This window comes from Sciurus vulgaris (assembly GCF_902686455.1).
Source record: "Sciurus vulgaris genome assembly, chromosome: 2".
In the NCBI taxonomy this organism is placed as follows: Eukaryota; Metazoa; Chordata; class Mammalia; order Rodentia; family Sciuridae; genus Sciurus; species Sciurus vulgaris.
This window is the reverse complement of record NC_136462.1, coordinates 23,747,787-23,773,240: the sequence shown is the minus strand read 5'-3', so window position 1 is coordinate 23,773,240 and position 25,454 is coordinate 23,747,787. Positions and strand designations below refer to the sequence as shown.

General features: G+C 34.3%; 1 protein-coding gene across 13 annotated transcripts in view; it reads right to left on the bottom strand.

The window, feature by feature from the left end:
* Positions 1–25,454, bottom strand: part of CEP128 (centrosomal protein 128) — a 418,511-nt gene that overhangs the window by 379,717 nt on the left and 13,340 nt on the right. For 5 of the 13 annotated variants that reach the window (XM_079128040.1, XM_079128048.1, XM_079128052.1 and 2 more), the window contains 4 exons: positions 24,788–24,835; positions 13,987–14,132; positions 10,926–11,081; positions 9,498–9,584 (listed from right to left, as the gene is read on the bottom strand). In XM_079128040.1, coding sequence (XP_078984166.1) covers positions 9,498–9,584; positions 10,926–11,066 — 228 coding nt within the window. In that variant the 5' untranslated portion in view covers positions 11,067–11,081; positions 13,987–14,132; positions 24,788–24,835. The remainder of the gene's footprint in view (positions 1–9,497; positions 9,585–10,925; positions 11,082–13,986; positions 14,133–24,787; positions 24,836–25,454) is intronic. The other 8 variants (XM_079128049.1, XM_079128050.1, XM_079128042.1 and 5 more) reach the window with 6 other exon arrangements.

Sequence of the window (25,454 nt, the reverse complement as noted above, 5' to 3'; positions counted from 1 at the left end):
AATTAAAATCCACACTTGAAGTAGTAACGACACTGTACAAAATCTAATTATTACATAAGAAACCATCTGATTAACTACTAAAACACAAAAGCAAAGAAATAAAGGGATAAGATATAAAGGCATAAAAAAAGTTTTAGACTCTTTAGGATTATAACTGCTAACTAGATGCAAAGTCAAACCAAACATAAATTTAATTAAAAACAGTAATACTAATAAAATTCCCAATTTAACATTAATTTTCTATGATAGATAATGCTATTTTGCTTAAACCAAAATCAATTCGCAACCCAAAATTGTTACTGGCTTTAATAATACAGACTCTTTTGAGTCTTATATGAATATTTTTCTACATAAGAAGCAATGGTTCCTTTGTCCCCCCACTTTTCCCCTTTCTGAAATATTGCAAAACAAGAATCATATAATACACTATAGTATGTTGTCACTTCATCTTGTCATAAAAGTATAATTTACAGATAGATCTATTCTTTTACCTCTGTTCCTTGGATATTATACTAAAACACAAGAAGTGTTACTACTAAGTTGATAATGATATTTAAGGGGGAAAAAGTCATTGGTCACGACTAGAACATACTAGGGAACCTATCATTAGGTTGGAAACTAGTAAATAAATAAAATGTTCAAAAAAAAGAAAACTAGAGAAGTTTTTAAATTATAATTAAAATAAAAAATACCTATTTTTCAATTCTCATTGAGATCACTGAAACCCATATGATGTCTCTATTAAAAAAAAAAAAAAAACTAATTTAAAACAAAATGTAAACCAGGCACAGTGGTGCACAACTGTAATCCCAGCTACTCAGGAGGCTGAAGCAGGACAATTGCAAATTCAAGGCCAATCTGGTCAACTTATGGAGAACCTGTCCCAAAATAAAACTTTAAAAAAGACTGGGTATGAAGCTCAGTGGTAGAACAACCCTGGGTTCAACTCCCAGTAACTACATTTTTTTTTAAAAAGCAGCAAAATGTAAGCCAATATTACTGAATTAGGGAGGAAATGATATATAAAACTCAAAAACTCAAAGGATTGACTACATTATAAAACAAATCTATGACAGGAGGCCATCTGGGCAAGAATGGAGACTCCAAATAAGAGATGATGCAGAAGGTCCAAAGGGAAGCTTGGCAGTGTGCTCCTCAGCTACAGTTCTTTTGCTTCTTCTGTCCACATCTTTCACACTCCATCAGGTAATAACTTTTTCACATACTTTATTTTGAGAGTGAAATAAGACAATATATGTAAAATATTTAGAACAATGCCAGGAGCATATGAGGTTTTTTGGTAAATAGTGGTGTTTATTATTATGATTAAACATAATGACTATTTTTAAAAAAAAGGAATAAAGAAATGGGATGCTTTTAACTAGAGAAGCTATTTAGAAGAGTTTGTCATTCCCAAAAAATGATTTCACTAAATTCCTCTGGCTGCATATCTACAGATTCTTGAAAGGGCAGTTAATATTCCCCCATCAGTCGTTCTTCAGAACTCCACATAGAATTCCTCCATCATATGATTCACATTTCACTTTCCAGCATTATCACTTCTCATTTCTTTGCTGCACTTTCATCTTTGCTGCCAATTTTCTTTTTTGACTATTTATGTAAAATTGAGTTTATCATTGGAAGATAAGGAGGTAACAAACCACACATTTCACTGTTGGTGACCAGTCCTCAACAGACTGCAAAAGAAGTGCTCTGTTATTTACATAGTAATGTGGACTGAAGAGAAAGCACCAAATTCTGTAAGCAATTACTTACAGTTAATATACCATGGTAACTGTTGTTTTAAGACTGGTGTTATTTAACTACAAAATAATGCACTCATGTACATTAAAACCATATAAACAAGGACTACCTGTATATTCTTAGACCTCAAGTAGTTGCTCCAAGCATTCAATAGAGTTTTATAGCCCCATGAAATGGAAGAGTGTGCTAATTCTATCTTATCTGGGACAGAAACTCTGTTTTGTTTTTGTTTTTCCCCCAACTTCGCTGAGGTATATTTAACAAATATCTGGATTTTAAAGTTAAAAAAAAAAAGTCTTCCCAAAGAATATAATAGCAAGCTACTTGACAAGTCCCTAGCAAAGATATCAAGAATGCCTAAGAAATCAGTAAAATTTAGATTCAATAAGGCAAGACGGGAAACCACAAAGAACCACATATATGAACTTTATTCACCGACATCAGTAACTATTTCATTAAATAATCAGTGTATCTCACATATTTACATTCTCAACAAAACCATTCTTGACTAATTAGGCTCATTTGAAGAGAAGATAAAAGAATCAACACTAAAAAGTCATCAGGCCAGGCATAGTGGCACATGCCTGTGATCCCAGCAACTTGGAGGCTGAAGCAGGAGGATCTCAGGTTCAAGGCCAGACCCAGAAACTAAGCAAGAACTTGCCTCAAAATAAAAAATATAAAAATAAATCAGTTGGGAATGTAGCTCAGTTATAGCGCACCCCTCGATTCCATTCCCCATATCACAAAGAAAAGAAGAAAAACGGTCATTAGGAAACACTTTAAAAATGCCTAAAAGAGACCATAACAGCAATACACTAAAAAGTTTCTATTAACATATATTAGCTACCAAATATACATCAAATTAGCTTCTACCCAGATGAAAAAGAGAAACTAAAAATCAGAACAACCTTGGTAAAAGCTATATGCTACAATTTAAAGTAGGCTTGAATTTCAGAAACCATTTAGTGATTCTACCTAGTTTCTTCAAATATTTGTTATCACAAAGTGTCCTTTATTTTCATACTAAAAAATACATCTCGTAATACAACTTAGGCTATACAAAAAGGCATGAAAATCTGGTCATGTATAGATAACGGCATTCACTTAGCTTCATAGCCAAGGATGAACTGGAAAGCCTAAATAGTTTTGACTGTTCAGTTTTGTATTCATCTACCAATACAGAGGCAGTATTCTGCAAACATTTACAATGTATAAAGCACTGGTGACCAGGGAAACAGTTTATGTTCTAATTTTAGATCTATAATGTTGACATAAAAAATGTAAGCAGAACATTTATAATTGTTAGGGATAAACAGCAAAATCCAGAGCAAAACTGGAGGTGGAAGAGAGGTCATCTTAAGAATTTTGACAAGAATAATAATGTCATCATTGGGTACTTTGATTATTAAATGTTTTGTACTTGGCTTTCCCTCACTGTCTATTTCTTCAGAACATCAAGATCAATCTGGTAACAGACTGCAAAACAGATTGGTTGTAGTAACTAGTTAATTTTACCAACACTATTTTCATTCCTTACCATAGTTATCTTTTAGTTAGGAGAAAAAGGAGGTAGAGAAAAACTTTTATAAAACCAAAAGAGTGTAATGTACCTTTCTGGTCCTTCCACGCTAAAATGTATTTTTAAAATACTGCCAACCTAGATGCCCTTCAACAGATGAACAAATAAAGAAACTGGGGTATACATATAGACAATGGAGTATTATTCAGCCATAAAGAATAATAATATTATGACATTTGCAGAGAAATGGATGGGATTGGAGAATATCATGCTAAGTGAAATAAGCCAATCCCAAAAGAACAAAGGCCGAAAGTTTTCCCTAATAAGTAAATGATGATATATAATGGGGTGAGGGGTGGGGGTGAGAGAAGAATGGAGAAACTTTAAATTATGTAGAGGGAAATGAAAGGGAGGGCAGTATAAAAAATGGTGGACTGAGACAGACATCATTACCCTATGTACAAGTATGATTACACGAATGGCACGAGTCTACATCATGCACAACCATAGAAACTAAAAGATGTACCCCATTTGTGTACAATGAATCAAAATGCAGACTGTGAAAATAAAAAAAATAAAAATATTGCTATTGTATTTTTTTATTTACCAAAAGATCACTAGTCTCAATTGTACTTAGCCTCTCTACATACACCAGTTTATATAAAGATAAGCCCATAATATTTTTCCTGAAATTCAGAAACTTCTTTTCAAATAATACACTATTTTAATACTTTATTTTAAAATGAAATCCCATATATTCAAAGCTCTACATGTCACTCACTCTAAATATAATTTTTAAAGAAATTTTATTAATTTACATAAGATTTAAATGTCAATAAGTGATCACTCATGGAAAGTGGAAGGAGTCCTTAGTAACAGTATATTATTGTATTTTAGGAGGATAAATAATAAACTGTACTCAAAAACATAGAGGTGGGAAGCATTATTAGGTATGCTAATTTAGCATATAGTTTGAAGTCAAAATAATTACCTTTCACATGTTGCAATACATGCTATTCACAGATATAGGGATACCCTCATGAACTGAAATCAGGTCCAATGAGTTCAAGGAAAGGAAAGTAACATTATTAAGTACTTATAAAAATACCAAGGATCTCAAGTTAAAAACTAGCATATGCTTGATCAGACAATTAAAGAAATTACAAGATAAAATGCTTAGCAGGTAGCCAAAACAGTATGAACCCTTAAGTAAATGTAGTTATAATGAATCATAATATATATGATTATATTCATTTTTTGAATGAAGAAACTCAGTCTCAGAAAGGTTTAGTAACTTGCCCAGAATCACTGAGGTAGTTTCTAGAGGAAAAATCAGGATTAAATTTCAATTCTCACTCCAAAGACTACATTTTTTTTCCCATTAGCCTCAAGACAAAATTTTGTAAAAATTACTTTTCTGTCCAGAAGATTCATGATAGACTTGGGAATGAAATTTTAAACAAGCAAAGTTAAGAACATAATTCTAAAAATCTGAAATATGTTTATAAAAGGAAATTTTTTAAAAGAATTTGGTTAGAATTTCTTAGCCATAGACTCTTATTACTTAATATTAAAGTTATTGAAAGATTGTCAACAGTTATTATCTTCAGACAATTAGTGAATTAGTAAAGCTCAGCCAAACAGCAGATAACTCAACTTCACAATATGATAAATGGCTAGTATCTGTATCACTAAGTACATCTGACAAATGAATCCCATTAAATAAGAGGAAAAGCCTGAACTTTATTATTTAATATCCAACATTCTTACAAAGTTCACATACCAGATGGTGACATTCTCCAACTCCAAAGTGAAATTTTAATCAGAGTACTTAATTAGGGAAAAAAAAAATCACCTATTAATCCAAGTCCCTAAACTCTAATTTGATATTATTTTTTGTCATTCTGTACCTTAAAAATGAACTTAATTAATTTGCTGCTTTGAATCAAGAGGACTATATTTTTCTTTTACACCCAGTATTAACTACTTTAACCTCATCAACTTTAGCACAAATTTCTACCACAGAAGATATTAATTTTTTATGTTGAATATTCTTTCTTCAGGGCATTCCATTTTTATAGCATTAGCACAAGGATTTACCCTGTTCTCTCAAATGAATAGGAACATCAAGTCCTAGAAGTATTCTGAGCACTAAGCAAATCGATTGCACAGTTTTAGCAGTAGTTGAACGCTAAGAAGCATAATTCATTCCAAATCTTCACAGTAAGTTTTAAAATAAAATCACCTTCATAAATCCTCTTTGGCCCAAAGGTTCTCAGACCTCCAACAAATTCACAGCAAAGAAAAAATTCAGTTTGACATACACAGATACTGTATTGTTTGGGGCAAACATAATGGGGGCAGGGCAGAAGGGAAAAATAGAGGAACTTTGAATTGTGTAGAGGGAAATGGGGGAGGGGAGGGAGCAGGAGGAAAGAAAGATGGTGGAACAAGACAAACAACATTACCCTATGTACATGTATGATTACACGAATGGTGTGACTCTTCATTGTGTACCAACAAAGAAATGAAAAGTTGTACTCCATTTGTGTACAATGAATCAAAATGCATTCTGCTGTCACATATAACTAAATAGAACAAACAATTAAAAAAAAGTTGGGATGACACTTCCTTAAGGTAATGAAGTTCTTGATGACAAAAGATCCTAAGTCACAATATCCAACTAACTTATGGTTCATTGACTGGAACAGTTCCGTGAAAGTTTAGTGAAAAATCAATGCTTGCTCTTCCTCTAGGAGGAAGTGGAAAATCTGCTGGTATAGACAACACACAGAATCCACCTCATTGCTTCCAGTTGCAACTAGACATGCCACCTGTAACAACACCTCAAAGTCAATGTTAGCTCAGCACCTGACTTATTCCCGATTATTTATTTATACTTCCCCCGTCTAAATTTCATTGTATCAGCTATAATAATAATGACTTATGAAACAAGGGTCTTCTGTTTTGTATTAAGGTAATTTCCAATATCTAGTTTCTCAATGAGTAATTATATAACCCTTCAAACTTTGAATCTAAAGCCCCAACTTTTAGAAATATGAAGCATGAAGATGCAAGTAACTGTGACTTGATGAAGTAAATGAATACTGATGCTAGGTTCTGAAACAAACTCCTATCTTTGCTACACTTAAACTTAGGAGACCATAGGCAAGTTAGTGACCATTCAGTGACCCAGTTTTCTTATCTTGAAAATGAGAATATTAATAATATCTCTTACAGCCTTGCTAACAGAACTAATAGTTAACATAAAAAAAGTGTATGGGACCCACTATTTGGAAGACTACATTGTTCTCAAAGGACACTTTACTTTCACTATTTGGGAGATATTCCCAAAGAGATTGTGAAAAGTTAGGTATTCTAGCACAGTTCAACTCCTCACAGAAGAGGAAAGAATTAAACTTAGGGTTGGAGGTAATAAAGATTCAAGGAAACGATAGTGAAATCATGAATATTTTAAGGAAAAATAGTCCAAAATTGACCTAACATGATCATGGCAATTAGGCTTTACAAGACCAAAAGGAATAGTCCTTACAGTTACCTTGATGGAAAATCATCTCAGGAAGAAAACATTGCACAAAATATTGATATTTCCAAACTCTTTCCCTCACACATTGGTAAATTGTGCTCACAAAGTTAAACCCTAAGAAAATTAATATTTAAACACATATATATCACTATCTCTATTTCCTGAGGTTTAGCAATAAAATCATTTGCAAATTCTAGGTTAATAATAAAAGTTCCTATCTTCCCCAGGGCCAAAGAGTTGATTTCATTTTCTAGGAAATCTTTTTTATATTTTAAAAGAGAAACACTAATTTCAAAGAGGCAATGGACATGTAGTGTGGTGAAGTTTTTTGAATGATTGAGCACTGGCTAAAAGAAATGGATTAATGTATTGCAGGGTATTTAAAAAAAAAAAAAAAAACACGTTCCACAGCAAGAGGATTTGTATGAATTGCAGCACAGTCCTTCTCCATGGTCATTCCCTAAAGAGAATACACATTGATTTAAAAAAAGAAAGGAAGGAAGAAAGATGGACAATCATACCAGGTACTTTAAGACTGAAGACTATAAAGACTCACGTAAATCACAATAGTTGGCACATGACATATCACCATTTTTAGGCATGATATATTTCATAATAATAAATATTATAATGTTGTGAAAGCAATTTTCATGAGAGGCCCATCAGAATCATGTGTAAGAAATACTCTTTCTCAGTTGTATGTCTCCCCATAGGTTATGGCAGCTGTTTCCCCTTCCTTGAAAGTAACTTCTAAGTAGCAAGATGGAAATCATTGCTACGTTGAGTGAATACAATATAAAGCAAACACAGTCCTTGGATATGCTGGAAGGAAAAATCATTGAGAATCAACTGTTTTAACAGAACAAGAATTTGGAGAAACTAAGGAGGAAAAACAAGACCAGACTAAGAAATAGCCTGAAGTAAAAACAAAGACTCTGGCTCTCCTGAGTCTTATTTTTTGTATGAGTAGCTTTGCAGTCTATGTACTTACAACTCAGACAGAAATAAATACCTGCTGAGATTACTTCCCATGAATAGAATCACTCCCCAGAGAGTTCAGCATTAGTCAACTCTAGGTCTACCAGAGACTTAAAGTCACAGGAGAACACATTTTGTGCTTTAAGTGCTTATCTGTATAGAAATGTTTCTAATTCATCATTTCATTTACCAATTGCACAATTAAAAAGAAATTTTCTATCATAAGTAAGACTCTACTCAACTTGACAAAGTAGGATTGTCCTCCTACTAGTTAACAATATGTTTTCAATTTTTCACAAATAAATAAAAAGGCAAAGATTATTAATAAGGTAATTAACCTAAATCAGTTGATGAGCTACCTGAATATATAAAGTCTATAGCTCCATGCTTCAACTACATCCTAAATCATAAAAAATTTTCTAGGTACAAAAATTTCCAAGTCTATTTTTTTGTTTTTGAGTTTTTGCAGTACTGGGTATTAAGCCCAGGGCCTTGTGCATAGTAGGCAAGCCCAAGTTTATTTTCTAAATGAAAGTAGTAGAAACCTTTATCAGAAAAATATGTTTCCTTTTGTATGAGCAATTAGTTCCAATTATAAGCAAATAAGGATGACTGTACTTCTGTAAGAGAAAAACAAGTCAATTATAACTTGAGAGTTATAACAATTCAGTATAGCACAGATACATAAAAAATAATCATTATAATATATTAATCTTCTTATTACCATACTTATTAGTGTACACTCATTATAAACAAGAAGAGATAAATTTAATTAGTTTTGCAAGAGTACACAGAAGGTGAGAAAGCAAATTCCAAAATAAGAAAAACAAAATTAACAAAATGTACGTTAATATTAAATTTTTTTTTTCACTCAATTCCAAAATTCTGGAGTATCTTTCCTTCTTACATCCCCATGTAAGAAAGTATGAACTAGACACATCTTTGAAAGGGCACTTTGGAAACATCCAACTTTCAAATGCACATATCCTTTAACCTAGCAATTCTATTTCCAAGTAGCCTACAGGATTACACAAAAATGTGTGTGAAATAATGGTCATTACTACACTGTTTATAACAAAAGAAAAAACATCTGTACTTTGGAATATTATGTTAACTGTGCAGACAAAGGAGGTAAAACTACATAAAATTATAGGAACAGCGATAGAGTATAACTTAATGAAAAAACCTGCATAACATTATATTTTATGCTATTCTAATTTTTAAAGCCATCATACGCATGCTTGTAACATGCACAGAAAAATGTTCTGAAAGATACATAAGAAACTACCAAAATTGTTACCTCTTTGGAGTGGGACTGGAAGAGACTTTGTGTTTCATTTTTTAAAACAATGAGCATGTGTTACTTTAAAATTAGTCACCCTTAAAAATCTGTATCTCCACATGAGTAATATCTGTGAACCAAGTTTAGCAACATTCTATCTATTTAATTCATGTCCTAAATTCTCCCCTCTCTGACCTAAAGCTTTCAAATTCAATAGAATCTAATCTATATAAGCTAGCTGGCAATCTGATAAGATAACCTATATTTAAACTATAAAATAGTAAAGCAGCTTAAAAATTAAAGCTATTCACATAGGTTATCTCCTTTAGCTTACATCCCCACTCTCCAAAAACTATTCCCAAAAAGGTAAGTAAGCAAAAATGAAAACATGTAAACATTCTCACCTGTTCTATAGCACCCGCCTGTCCACTACCATATTCTCGATATCGCCCAAGCATCTGGTCCACTTGTTGCAGATTCCTACTGGTGTCCTTGAGAAAGAAAATAGACCCTATTAATTGTTTCAAGCACTGTTTTTCCTTATCGATCTGAATAGTATGTCAAACAACAAAGTCAACAGTTAGTAAAGGTATAATTTGTTTCACAGTTAAGTCAGCTATCAGTATACTTCATAAATAACAAATAAATCTTAATTAACCCCATTGAGAGAAAAAACTCAAATCCATCTTCAATTTGTGTATGTGAAGTCTAAAGTATATAATTTCAACCCTTATCCAATAGTCCTAAATTGGCAACAAAATCCCAAATTGAAAAGAATCCTAAGTATCAAATTTGTGCACCTCTAATGCACCTCCTTTTCACACAAAAGGGATTGTGAAAGAACAATTTTAACAGACTATATACAAGAGATGTAAATCATTAGGATCAATGTTACTTAAATTATTACTTCACCTCAGAACATGATAAGGAGAAAAGAAAAAATATTCTTTAATTTTAGCTATTAACAATAAATGTCATTCTAATCATAAGAAAAACATGGTTTCTACCTAAATATGATAGATTTTCCCTAAGACATTAATGGAGGCATCTCTTTCAAAAATACCTACTTGACTAATGTGTCTTTTTTGGTGGAAAAGTTCAAGAATTCATGCCCTAAACTTCCATTATTATGTCAGTTTAAATAAGTTTAAAAAGAACAAGCCTTCTTACTTTAAATTAAATTGTAGCTTCTCTAACTAATTTCCAAAGAAATTACTCTCTTCTTATTTAAGCATACTGACCCAAAACAAAGCCCAAATCCATGTTTATCCATGCTAAGGCAAAAAAATCTATTTCTGATTTTCTTTTTCTTAGCGTGCCTATGCTATCCTTCCCTCGCCCTTTTCCCAAGCTCTTTATATGGAAAGAAAGCTCCCTGCCTCACTCAAACTTTCAATCACTGTCTGAAGTCAGTCTCTAGATCAAAATGGTATATCTACGTATATCCATAAAGCCTTCTTTGGCAAACCCTCTCTCTAAGGCACATGTGCACAAGAAGATCAAGCCCAGGCATTGTAGTACATGTCTGTAATCCCAGCAGCTCAGGAAGCTCAGCAGGAGGATCACAAGTTTTGAGACCAGCCCTCAGCAATTTAGTGAGGCCCTAAACAACTTAGCAAGACAGCAAGACCCTGTCTCAAAATAAAAAATAAAAAGGGCTGAGGATGTGGCTCAGTGGTTAAGTACCCCTGTAAGAAAACAAGTTTTGTTTTTCTAAGACTTCAGCTTTGCAGTAATTTGTTACAGCAGAAAGAAAATCAATATACTGACTAAAACTACTATTCAGCTCAAACTATTTAAAGTCTATGAAATACAACCACTACTAAACTAACCTGTAAAGTACTTGTTATAGTGTTGACCTTCTCAGTGACTGTAGGCTGACTTCGGGTATCCCTACAAGCTGACCTGGTAGCCCACTGACTCAATCGGTCATGAAAGCGGAAGTGTTCGGAATCACTGGATGATTCTGCCATGGATGTACACAAATGCTAAAAAATAAATCCAAGTCAAGGTCAAATAGTAAAAAGCAGGGAAATGAGATTAATGTAATGATTCACTTTTTAATATTTTTAGGTTATTACATTAGTCCTTCGGCATATTATAATCTCTATACAAATAGCTTGAAAATATAAGTCACTTCCCCATGTAATTGTCCCTCCTTTGCTTTCTGTGCTTTAAGAGAACAATGACTCAAATGTGATTTTAGTAATATTTACCACTCCAAATAATAATTCCTTATATTTGTGCAGTGCTTCCAAATTTTAAAAGTCCTTTTCTGACTTAATTTACCAATAACTATGAAGTACACAGCTATTCTCTGAAATTAGGACTTGCAATTTTCTTAATAATAATGACTGAAGTTTGTATATAGCTTACTATGAGAACATATGTCTCTTTAAACATAAAAGTTCAGATACACAGCATGTCCTACAATAAAAGAATTCCATTCGGTGTACTACAAAGACAGTACACTTTAATTTGAGAAATACAGAATAAACAAGGTAAAAGAGATACAAATTTTATAATAAGGAATATATAAGATGGCATCTTCAACATCTTCACCAAAATAGAGAAACAGTCACATAAAATTTCATCAATAGAAAATTCTTTAAACATGCCTTCTCCTCTCTTTACTTCTATTATCTAATGCATAAGAAAACTATTACATGCAAGAAAGTATCAAATTTCAGAAAACCTTTTAATATAATTTTGAAAACATTTAGAACAAAGAAGCAATGGAGAAAACTCAATTGATCAAAAGCAAAAGTTTACTGAATATTTCAATAATTTCATTTTCTGCTTAATGGAGAGTTAACTCAATCTTTATTTTAACATTAATTGTTATAATCTTCCTAATATCTATATGGTCTTTTTTTTTTTTTTTTTTTGGCTTACTAAATACAGTATGAGAAAACTTTTCTTTAATGACAGAATATTCTGGACTTTTTAGAACTTTATTCTGAATGAATCTTGGAAGTACATGACCATGTATCTAAGGAGAAGATAAGAAAGACATGCTAAATATATAGATCCTAGGACATTTAATGAAAGCAATATGATTTTAAGATATTATATAAAATAAAACTATATAAGCAAACAAGCAAGGACTCTTGCTATGAGTTTAGGTTTTTCAAAATCTAATCAGAATCAATGGAATACACAACTTCTTTGCACTAGTTAACACAGGGTTAGAGAACATGCAATCAAAAATTCATGCTTCTCTGCCCAGGTCTCTCGACTTCCTTCTGCAACTATCTCACCTCTGGTTCTTGTTTCCCTCCTATGTATAAATACGAAGGCCCAGTGCTCATGATGCTGCTCCCTTCCACACCACGAAAATAAAAAGAATTTTTAAAAATTAAAAAAAAAACCTAAGACTGAAGTTTGGCTTTGCTTTTGCCAGCTTACAGTAAAATTTAATAGGAAAAAAAAAAAAAAAAAAAAAAAAAAACTTAAACATAAAGTTTGCCCTTAAAATGTAGGAAATCACTTCTGAGCATATCTCATGAATCTCTGCCATGTAATCTTATTCTAAGTCCTTTCCAACATTTTCCATTAGTGAAAGCAGAAAGAACCAACATTTCTGAGCACCTGCCATTATGCAGGTACTATAGACAAGCCAATTTCATTCTCATAACAACTTTATAAACACTATTAGTCCCTAATTTATAGAGGATGCTGAGGCCAAGAGATATTGAGTAACATGTCTAACTTCATATAGTGATATGTAGCAGACCCAAGATGCAGACCCAGGATTCAGCCAGCCTTCTCTATCTTCAATACTATGTTCATTCCACTGCATTCTGTCATACACTAAGAGTGAACAATCTCAATGGTTAATGAAAACTGATAAAGACAATAACAGGTCACAGTTTATAAGCCTCTCTGGTCTCCTCAGCTCCCTCTTATTTCTTATCAGCATAAGAAAATAAAGAAGGAAACATCAAATAGCAATATGAAATCTTAACTAGATACCAGGAAGAAAACTAAATGGCCTATCTATGCTATATTCAATAAAGAGGACTAAAAACAAATCAAACCATTGGCCTCAGAGCAAGGGATTTGTTTCCTGATTCTATCTCTAAGAGAAAAGAATAATTATGCCTGTGATCAATCAAAATTATAAAATTCATAGCATAATAATTTTCATTTTAACAAGTCATAATTTGGAAAACTGAAGAACTCATCAAGCAGAATAGAAAGGTGATAATAAAACAATGTGTTTATTATAATGGTTGTTGGTTAAGAACAAGCAACAAAACAAACATCCTTGTGGACACCTGATTTTTCTAAGATCATCAAATTTGAATAATAATCATTTATCTGCAGAAAACTTTGCTGGATATAAATGGTCTATCAGAATCTTCCAATGAGTAGACAATTTTGAGTTTCAACTTGAATAAAAATAGTTAGAAGTGAAATTGTTATGGTTCTTTTTAATATGAAAAAAATGTTAAAACAGATAAAAGTACAGATAATAAGAAGGTATATACATCACCACCTAGAACTAATTAACACTAATGATAAATATCATTCTGACATGCATGCTTCTAATTTTTTAAATAAAACGTTTACAACATTATAAATAAAGTCTCAGCACACTCCTACACCTACTCACTACTCTTCCTGTCCTACCTCCCCAGGGAAAACCACTAATATCATCTCATGTACACCCCTCATGCCACATTTTATATTTTTACCACAGGCATAGATACCTCGAAGTCTTTACGATGGAACACGTATTATAATCAATTGATGACTATTAACAAGTAAAGATATGGAGTACCTAAAATTAATTCTAAAACAGAAAATCTTAAAAGTATTAAATAAAATTAAGAGTACTTATTGTCTCCAAATGTCACATAGGCCAGGGAAACAAGTTCTCTCACTTACCCCAATAGGATTACATACTTTTAACAAGATAGAATCACACTTTTCAGCATGAGTTTCCCTAGTAAATACACACAAAGGCTTCCGCTATTAACTTCAATCACTTTGAGCCATAAAAGATGTTCAAACTTCTGCATCTGATGGAACTCCTGCAGAGATATCAAGAATTAAGGTGAGATAACCTAAGAAATTTACATGGCTTTTTTTAAGCAAGCATGTAAGGATTTTAATTAAATAAGTTTCATGAAGGTTAAACTAAGGAAAATTAAAGAATATATTGCAATAAAAACAGATTACTTTCATGATTGATAAAAATTTGATACTTTCTTCAACTATTATTGATAATGCAAAAGTTCAAACACATTCCATAGCTACCTCAAGTGGACAGAGGGGTACCTCAGTGTCATAATGCAAAAAGCAGCATTGTGAATTATATCCCTACCAAAAGATGCCAATTCATCATCAGCCAACAACATGACTATCGATAGGTATTGTACATGGTGTTGATGGCGAGAGAAAAATAAATGAGAATGGAGTAGCCACTGAGGTTGTCCAGGGGTTCACCCAAATGATCAAAACCTAGGTAGAAGTATGGAGGGCCATGAAAACAATTTCTGAGAATCCCTTAATATAACTAACTCAAAAAGAAAAGCACAAAGCAGTATTGTTTATACATGCTTCATTCGTCATTAACAATGTATTATTTATACAACAAATAAAAATATGGCACATTCTAATATCATAGGCAATAAAGACAGCTGACCTCATGAAATGTACTACCCAGTAAAACTATATCTAATGTATTAGATTCACTCCATTTTTTCATTCATTGACAAAAGCATACTAAGAGTGGTCACATCAGAAAACAAGTGTAACTATGAAAAAACACTGAACCTAATAAGAAATGTAAATTAAACAATAACATCATTTGCTAACCTATTATTTTCTTTTAAATAATACTATCTATGAATAGTGAGGTTGCAGGGGAAAGAGCACTCTTATACTTGTCTAAGAATGTCTCAATTGATATGATGCCTGGATATCAGCAGGCAACTACCTGTCAAGATAATTACCATTGATCTAGTCATAACAGGGACTGTAGCTCAGTGGTAGAGCACTTGCCTTGCACCAATGTGAGGCACTGGGTTCAATCCTCAGCATCACATAAAAACAAATCAATAAAAATACTGTGTCCATCTACAACTAAAAAAAAAATTTTTTAAATCACCTGGAATACATATAAAATTTATATATAAGGATATTTACTCTGAAGTTGTAATAAAAGGAAAATACCAAATCTCAAAATACAAGAGAATGATTAAAAATACAGAGCATCATACATTTTACGAATAAAAAGACCTTAAAAATCCTGTTTCTACAGAACATTTCATGGCAAAGCAAGGGATAAAAGTATAAATTTCAGTTTTGTAACAAACACTATATGTCACCTGTATGTACCTATTCACTACCCATATGTAAATTTAGAGGCACAGGAAAGAATAGGGATAAAGGGGAGGAAAATATACCAAAAGTATATTAACCATCCAGTGTTTACAGCTAATTTCTATTATTTTAAACATTCCTGTCTTTCATGAATTTATATCATTGTACAATCAGAAGGAAAAATATATATATTTAAAAGAAAGAAAAACAAGTGTAAAGAAGATCACCTTCAAAGATAGCAGATTAATAGGCTAACAGCAGATTAACAAACTACCAACACAAATGATGAGTTAAAATTAAAGTTCTATATTCAGAACTCCCCTTTCCTTGGTACATATTTCATTTTTCTCTCTGGCAACTTCTTGACCTTATGTTCTAGTCTTCTAACATTTATGGAGGTAGGGCCATGACACTAGTTGCCACCAACAGATCTGACAAAATGGGATCATAATACCAGTCTCTACTGTTCACACAAAAGGTAACTGGCTGGTCACAGGAACCATTTATCATGAGTTTATGAGCTAGAAGAATTTTTTCAAGTTGTGTACTATTTTCTCTTTGTAGTTATGCTAAAGGATGTTACTAAATTAAAAAGGTGACTCAAAGAAATATTCTAAAGGCCAGAATGTACTCAAAAATTGAAGGGCTAAGAAAATACATTAACACATACTAATATTGCTTATGCAATCAAAATTTATTTTGAAAATCAAATTTTAAATGGTTCATAAGTAACATATAATCATAATCAATATCAAATTGCAGTTTGAAGCTCAAAGAATTAAGTAGAAAAGAATCTATGTATACTGAAGGAAAATTTTCCATCATTATTTTTAAAAATTTAAAAGAGGTTCAAATTGCATGAGAAATCCTTTCTCATTATAATAAGAAATTTCAACATGTCACATTATGATTTAAGGGAAAGAATTATTTAATATGAAGAATGATTGTACTCTTGAAGAAAATTTTAACTGAATTACCTAAATTCTGGTTTCAGGTGAAAAAAGTCTGTCCTTCAATTAAAGAAAGCAGCAATTGCTCTTCTACAGCTTACTATCACCTATTGATACAACGAAACTTTTCACTGACAAGAAAAAAAAACATTTATGCTACCTTCTTTTCACACCTGGGTATCGTCCAAGACTTTAGAGAAGAGGGGACTAAGATGGGTGACGTAGGGCGAAAGTCTCTAAAATCTTAGAGAAAGCTTAAGGTCTGGAGAGCAGATGGTACAATTCTTAGAAGAGTTATTTAGCTGCTCCACTCATCGATATTTAAAGATATAAATATTATTTCTTCTGTCTTAATGAAGTTTATAAAGACATACGGCCACCAAAGCAAGTAACAAATCCCTATCAATTCACTCCCACTGAGGATCTAAAACAAATGTCCATATGCAAACCTGAACACAGTGACCAGAGAGAGTAAAATCATATCCAACCTTCTAATAAGAGAACTGGCAGAGAGCCTTTATAAACTCAAGTCTACCTCTTTTGTTATTTGACCTAAAGAGCCATCAGATTGTCTTCATCATGATGATGCACATTTGTATGTATGAGAGCTGTAATTTATTGATTCTCAAATCTCTTTCTCTCAGAGTCAGTTTAAAACAATTAGGATTTGCAAGCTGTTCCATAAAAGATAAGCACCCAACATCAGGGATGATATTTCACAAAGACAGACTAGTGCATGTTAAGTAGGTGACTGCTTCTGTAGCCTCCAAGTGCCCCAGCAATCCCTATCCAAGGCAACTGTCCTCAAAGAAGATGTTCAAGGTAGTGATGGTGATATTTAGAAGGGAAATGGGAACTGTATTTTAAGCTTAATCATAAACCAAATTCAAATTTTAGAATGCATTTCTCAATGATTCTATAGATACAGAACCTGAGAGTTCTGCTTCACCCTTCAAGTAAAAAAGTCAACAAAGTCAACCACCATTACCATGTACAATTATAAGTTGTGCCTGTCTGTATAGCAATGGTCTTCTGTAACTTCATCTTCTCAAATCCTTTTGAAAAATTCATATAAAATCAAAATCAACTGTCCAGTCATAATCCTTTTCTCTAGTAAGCTAGTGAATAATGTATTCCATAGAAAACAAAATCAAATAGATACAACAGATTCATTCATTCCTAATTTACTGAACTATTACTACTTTAAGAATTATAGATCAAGTAAATAAGTCACATCCTTAACAGGAGAAAAAAAAAAGTATTAGAATTATTTCATATGGTGAGCTAAGAAATAAGACAAATTCCACAAGTCAGGTCAGGATCCTTCCACCCATCTTGAAAGATGAGTAGAAGTTTGATAGATGATTAAGTTCAGGAAATAGGGTCTAGTTAAAAACTATCTAAGAGAAACTAGAGAAGATCCAAATAAGTAGAGTTTTTTTTTTACCTTCCCGACCAGCTGTGCTGCCTTCATGTAGCTCGCTATGTATGGGTAGGCTTTTAAAGGGGAAAATCCCTGAAGAATTCCAACATACAAAAGTCAGACAGAAGGAGCTAGCAAGTGAGACTCAACCATGAGAACTAAGTAGGAAATCAGGTGAAATAGCATAACAAAAATTATGGAAAGGAGGGTTTGAAGAAAGTGAGAAAAGAACTAGTAAAAATTTTGCCAGCTAATTTAGTGTCTCTCAACTCCAAATGTACTCTCCATTGCCTGCTCTTTGTAAAACAGAAGCTTTAAACACTTCTCCTTTGTAGCTGGTATAACATTAAGTTTTGCCATAGAGGATACTAGAAGGACATTGCAGAAGGAAGGAGTTTCTCATCCTGGCTCCAATGTTTTCCATTTGCTACATTTCCATTTCAGCATCCTGCTGAAGGACACTCAATGGTAGTATTCAATCCCCATCAAGTTTTGATAGCACCACCCCCCTACTCAGATGCTCAGTGAAACTCAACAAGTACCTTTGCAGTTAATCCCCTAACTTCAGCCTACAGCCACCCTAGAGATGTGTTTCCTGACATCAGTCCTGGTTGCAGCTCCCTGCCCTCCAGGGAACAGTGCTCACTACGTGCCCAGCTCTGGTCTAAGATTTCCAGCAAGTCTTGCCACCATCAAATGGGTTGCAGTCACACCTTCTCCAGCAAGTTCTGAATCCCAGCCTCCAGGAGGGCCTCCTTCCAAGTTTATACCTGCCTTGAGTTCATTCCCTCAACCTGAGAATCTGAGTTCTCTCTATTCCTTTAGAGATAAACCCATTACAAATAGTCTCTGTCACAACTATTCGACTCTGCAACTGTGGCATAAAAGCACAGGTTTGGTTTATAGTGGGCTGAATTTGGCCCATGGGAAATAGCTTTCCAATCCCTACTTTATGTTAAACTTTTCCTGTTCTCATTTCTATGGGGTTTCTGTCTCCCCAGCTTAGAGGAAAAATGATTAAATTTTGATACACTAATAAAACTAGAAAGGACTAGAAAACAGTCTTTGGAATTGCTAAAGAACATATCAAAAGCAGTCTCAGTAAAGCAGTATGAGGAAGGTGCCTGATTGTACAGCAAACAGGAGGTAAAGGAGCAGCAGTAATATGTACAAATCACTCTTTGAAGAAGTCTGCATATGTGAAAACAGAAGAGAATGAATGACCAGCCAGAAAGAAATATTTACTCATGGAATATAAGCCTCTTTTTCAAAAATATTGGGGATTCTAATGCAAGACAGGTCCAAGATACAAGAAAAAAGATGGTAGATTTCAGACAAGAACTACTACTAATTGGGTTCAAGCAAGCAAGCACTTACTGTCTAGAGTCTGTGTGCACAATACCATCTGAAGATTTTCCTGCAAACACTGTGATGTATTACCCCCACCCTCTGGAGTCGAGCCTCCTGCCTTAACATGTTACACAAATAATGGCCTTCACTCTAAAACTATTCAAACTGCAGTACCAGATAATCCAGCATTTGTGGCTTAGCCAATTATAAGGGTCAGGGAGAAAATGATGTTCTTGCCCAAGAACTCAAAGATAAAATTTTAATAAGCATACTTTAAAAGTAAAGGTCAATATGAAAGTTTTTTTAAAACATTGATAAAGCAGAACATAACTATATTTTACAATAGGAACACATAGTTAGAAATCAGAATATCAGAGGTATAAATATAGAGCCACCACTTAGTGAGCACCTATGTGTGACAAGTACTTTGCAAATAGGAAAGCTCCTCAGTAAAGGTTATCGTATCCTCAGGTCAACCTTGCAAGGCAGGATTTGTAACCTCTTGAGGGCAGAGATTATATCGTGTTCATCTCTCTCTTACCTGCCTCTGAACATCTGACATATTCAATATTCATTTCTCAAGTGAATAAAGTATTATCTTTTTTGTAAATGAAGAAACAGAGGGTCCCAGTGGTTAAACACCTAGAAGACACTGGATTCAAACCATAATCCTGTAGATGCCTTTTAAATAAATAGGATACCTCACAACTTGAAACATACAACATATAAATCAAGTCAAAATTTTTAACTCCCTCTTTTGTAAAACCACGAGAATACAAATGGTACAATACTACCCTTGCACTTATAGAAAGGTGTAATAATGTTCAACTTTATTAAAACAATTGCTATATATATGTAGTTTTCTATGGACTCATCTCTGTATTATCTACTTTGAGATTAATTAATTAATCTTTGAGATTAATTATTAATGAGAGAGTACTTCTGTGTACTCTCTCATTTAATCCTTATAACATTATGATCATCATTTAACAGAAAAGAAAACTAAAGCACACAGAAATAAAGTAACTTAGTAACTGGCAGATCCAGAATTCAAATCTAAAGAGTCTTATCTCCAAAGCCCAATCTTTTAATTACTATGTTATTTCATATGTCAATCAAGAGAAGGTGGGGTGGGGGGATGTCAAACAATGAGAAAAGGTACGCTTCTCTAAAATAATAATAATAATAATCTTGTAAGAACAGAATACTTATAATCAACATTCCGTGTTCCCAAAAAACCCAGAACACACTGGAGATAGCATAAGTGAAAGAGAAACAAGAAAAAAGAAAATGAATGGCAGTAGTGGTCATCATGGCAGAAGCTGAAGTAAACCACAATACTGATAACCAACACTTGCATGGCCTGTGCTGTGCACCAAGTCCTGTTCTAAGCACTTTACACATATTAGCTAATTTAATTTAATCCTAACATCAGTCCTACAAAATAAATACTGTTGTAATCTATTTTATAAGTAAGGAAATTGAGCTTCAGAAAGTTAACCAGAAGTACAAAACAATGTTTTCTTTCACATATGTGCATGCATAGGTATGAACGCACACATGCACATGCATACATACACACCCCTCTATTTCATTAGAGAAACCTGGTAGGTTTAACTCCCAGTCTGCATTTTTGTTCCCTGCTCATCAGGAGTCCATCATGATCCAGCACCTCAGAGAACAAAGGAAGAATCAAATGGACTAACGCCCATGCAGCAAGTGTAAACACATCTTTTCTAGGAAAAGGTCAAGCAGCATACAAAATGACTGATTAAGCAGACATGGAGAAAAAAGCAATCACTGCTCAGGTAACTACATACGTACCTGTTATCAAAAACCAGGAAATTTCAAAAGAAAATTAAGTTACTTTATAGCTCTTCTCTCTCCCCAACAGATTTACAAATATTTTAGACTCATACACCAACAACACTTCTAAAATAAATGAGGCAGTTGAAAAAAATTAAATAAAAAGAAAACAGGTCAGGATTAAAAAAAAAAGAAGAAGAAAAAAAAACTTCCACCAAAAAGATTGTTACCCAATTCTAAGATGAATTTATTACTTGGTTAAGCACTGAAATTATATATGCTCTTGCATTTGCAAATAATTTTTTAAAATAACACACTATTTCCAAAATAGACTAGAATTAAGTTTTCTGAGAGTTCACACAACCTCTACTAATTGTCCAAATCACCACGGATTGAACAAGAGATCAACATGGACAAAGATAGTTGGTGCCCTGAGTTTCTGACCATTCTGTTTAAATCAGGCAATGAATACTGGAGGACTATAGACAAACTCAACCTACCTATGTGTATTTTAAAATAACACTATTTTAAAACTTGAATTTGAAAACAAATTTTAAAACTCTAATTTCCAGCTTCTCTTGAGAAAGCCAAAGATCCTGCAAAGCTGGGAATAAATGTTCCCATGGCGACATGAAGGTAAACAGTATCTGCCCTATAGTTAGGCAGGCACCTTTCCATTTGCCCCAATTCCCACCAGGCCTGCTTCACACAACATGTTACTGGATTGGTCCCTCTGAGTAACTGCTTTTTGCAATCCTGTTTTTGCTAAAGTGGAAAGGAAGTTTTCAAGTTACTGCCCAGATGAAAATGTGAAAATAAGCAGTTCAATTAGGAAGAATAAATTGAGATTAAATATCTAAGAGATATAGTCTCCTCTACAAACCAGAAGATAAATAAGGGAAGACAGACTAGAAAGACTGATACTCTGACAGAACTTCTACATTAGCCATGGTGTTTTAGTCATTGCTGTGACCAAAATACTTGGCAAGAACAACTTAGAGAAGGAAAAGTTTTCTTTGCTTAATGGTATCAGAGGTTTCAGTCTATAGATGGCAGACTCCGTTGCTGTAAGCCCAAGGTAAGGCAGAGGGAGAAGGGCATGGCAGAGGGAAACTGCTACCCTCATGGCAGCAAAAAAAGCAGGGGCAGGGAGAGACATGGACACAGGGAAGATGCACCCTTCCAGGATGGGGGAGATGTGAACACAGGGAAGCTGCACCTGTCTAGGACATGCTTTCAATGGCCCACTTCTCCAGGTACACCCCACCTGCCTACAGTTATCTACAGTAACCACCCACTCTTCAAACTAGGATGAATGTTAGGTTATAGCTCTCACAATCACTTCACCTCTGAATATTACTACAGAAACAAAGGAGCTATGGAAAGACATCACCCATCCAAACCATAACATTCATCTCCCACAGCTTTAACAGTTTCAGCTCTGCCCAAAAGTCCAAGTCCAAAGTCTCATCCAACTCATGGCAAACTCTTGGCTGTAAGCCCTTGTAAAACTCAAAAGGGAGTTACATATACCCAATATACAGTGGCACACAGTAAACATTCCCATTCCAAAAGGGAGGATTAGGGCCACAGAAAGAAGGGATGGGGCCAAAGCAAAACTGAAATCCAGCTGGGCAAACAAGTCCCATAACTCTGAATACAGCATCTAGGACATATGTCTGCAAGATGTGCTCTCCAAAGATCTTAGGCAGCCCTACTCCTGTGGCCTCAACAGTGCAGTGCCACATCCAGTAGCTTTTCTCAACAAACAGTCTATGTACATGGCATCTCTTAATTCCTGGTGTCTCCATTCCAGTTCTGGCTTCACTTCACAGTTTCATGCATCTCCCCACAAGGGCCCACAGGGACTCCAACCCTGCTACACTCTGCCAGGACTCCCAGGTCTTCTTTTGAGTTCCTGAGGGAAGCCTCCTAATCCTTTACCTTGAGCATCCTACATTCCTTTTTGGAACTAGCACCAAGTAGATGATGCTAAGGTCTGCTGCCAGCTCTCGAAGCAGCTGAGCTTCCCGGGATCATGGCTGCAGCAGCCTCTAAGTGCCTCAGTGGCTCAGTTTGGTGAAACAACTTCCTAGGACCCCTGTGCAAGCAGGGTGACCCATGATCTTTCTCAAGGAATGTTGCCTACTACATCCTTGCACCTGCAATGGGTGAAGTCTTGCAAATTCCTGAGATGCCCTCAAGCCATCTTTCCTATTGTCTCTGCATCTCTTTAGAGGTCATAATCTCTACAGAAGCATACCAGCTTTACATGCTCTTTTTTGGTCAAACTGCAAGTTTTTAAAATCCTTTAGCTTTGTTTTCTGCTTCAGATTCTCACAATAAACCTAGCTAAAAGCTGCCAGTAATATCCATGTCACTAACTAAATGCTATACTGCCTTGAAATTCCTTCACCAGAATAACTGGTCCACCACCTTTAAATTCAGCCTCCCAGGAACTCAGGACTTGGACAAAACATAGACAAGTTCTTTACTAGAATGTAACAGGAGTGACCACCTCTAGTCCAATTCACAATGAAGACCTCATTTCCCTCTGAAACCTCATAAGCACAGTCATTTCTATTGGCATTTAGTCTTCTGAGTCCCCACCAGAATAACTCGTTAAATTCTGCTTATGAATTCTATGGCTTCTCTACCCTGCATTTTCAAACTTTTTCAAATTCTTCCCACAAACCATTTCCAAAGGTTTCTGAACCACCTGGTCCGGTTAGTCACAGCAACAACCCACTCCCAGTGGCAATTTGTTTTAGTCAGAGTTTGTTTCACTATGATCAAAATACCCAACAAGAAAAACTTAAAAGGAGGAAAAGTTTATTTTGGTTCATGGTATCGCAGGTCTCAGTCCACAGACAATTGAATCCACTGCTGTGGTCCCAAGGTGAAGCAGAACATGGTGGGGGAAGGGCATGGAGGAGGGAAGCTGCTCCCCTCATGGCAGCAAGGAGGTAGTTGGGAAGGAGAGTGGACCCCCAGTGATCCACCTCCTCCAGCCACACCCATTCTGCCTACAGTTACCACTCAGTCCATCCAAAGTAGGATGGACTCATTAGATTACAGCTTTTATGAGTCAGTCATTTCACCTCTGAACATTCCTGCACAAACACAAGAGCTCTGGGGGCGGGGGTAGGCCTCATATCAAAATCATAACACCACGCCTATAAACTATAAAATGAGGATGAAACATTATTACTGAGCAAAAAGGTTTTGATTTTAAGCAAACTACTTAGAAAGTCTTCCCATTATTGTGTTTACCAGAAATTAAGTGAGGGAGGAGGAACAACAGTGTAATATAATACATTGTATAATGTGGCTCAAATTCTTCAATCCTCCCTATATGCACTGCCCTCTCACTATAAGTAGTTACCTGCCCAGGACCCTGACTCTGGGCTTTTCTGGTCAATAGGATTTTAGTTGCTGTGGTACAAGTAGAGGCCTGAAATGGGAGTATGCAGTGGCACATGATCTCTTGCAAGTCTTCCATCTTTTCATCTTGCTCTCCTAAAACTCTTCCTGAGTATGAGGACATGCCCCAGTGTCTTCCAGCAGAACAGCCAGTTCACCCCAGACAAGTGAACAAGTCTGACCACAATAAACAAACAGCCTAGATGACTCATTGTTCAAGCATTAAACATTTATTGTTGCATGCATTCAATATTTTATTGGTCATGCAGAAATGTTATATATATAATATGCATATGTATATACATATATATGTATATGCATACGCATGTATGTTTTTTCAAACTAATAAAGCATTTGCTTTGGTCTCAAAATAGTTAATTTGTTGAAGTTTCCTCTTGACCCAACTCACCTTCAGAAAACAGACTGTTTCAGACTGCAGATGTTATGTGATAGTCTTCTAATAATGATGGAAAGAAAAAAGACAAATCCAAGTTAGGATGCAAAAAATAAGCATAAGCAGTTGATATAATACATGACAAGCTAGCAGTTTTTGAGAAAAAAAAATTCAAAGCAATTATAAGTAACAGTTGGAATATTTATTTGTTCCCCATAACAACTTCAGTTTTTCATGAAAAACAAGTTGTTTCTTAAGCATAAAGCATACTTGTGAAAGAGAAACTACTCTTTGACTTTCCTCGTGAAGCAAACAACAATGACAATTTTACAAAGGGAAATACTGTTATTGCCATTTATACCTTAAATCTGCAAACTGCTTTATAGCTTACAAAGCCTTTTCATTAGCATTTTCTCATGATTTTTATTTCAATCCTATAGAGCTGGTATAATTACAACTTTATTTTTGCTACTAAAAGAAAATGAAAGTTTGAGTAAAGTACTTACCTACAATTGCCTTTGCTAAAAAATTACAATAACAGAACTAGAACCCAAATCTTGTATTTCTAAGCCACATGCTTTTTTCCATTGCATTCATACATGCAAAAGCATTGCAAGAGTTCCAAGTACATCACTGAAATGTTTCCTTTGTCCTTTGCTCCTTATTTCTCATCCATCCCTAT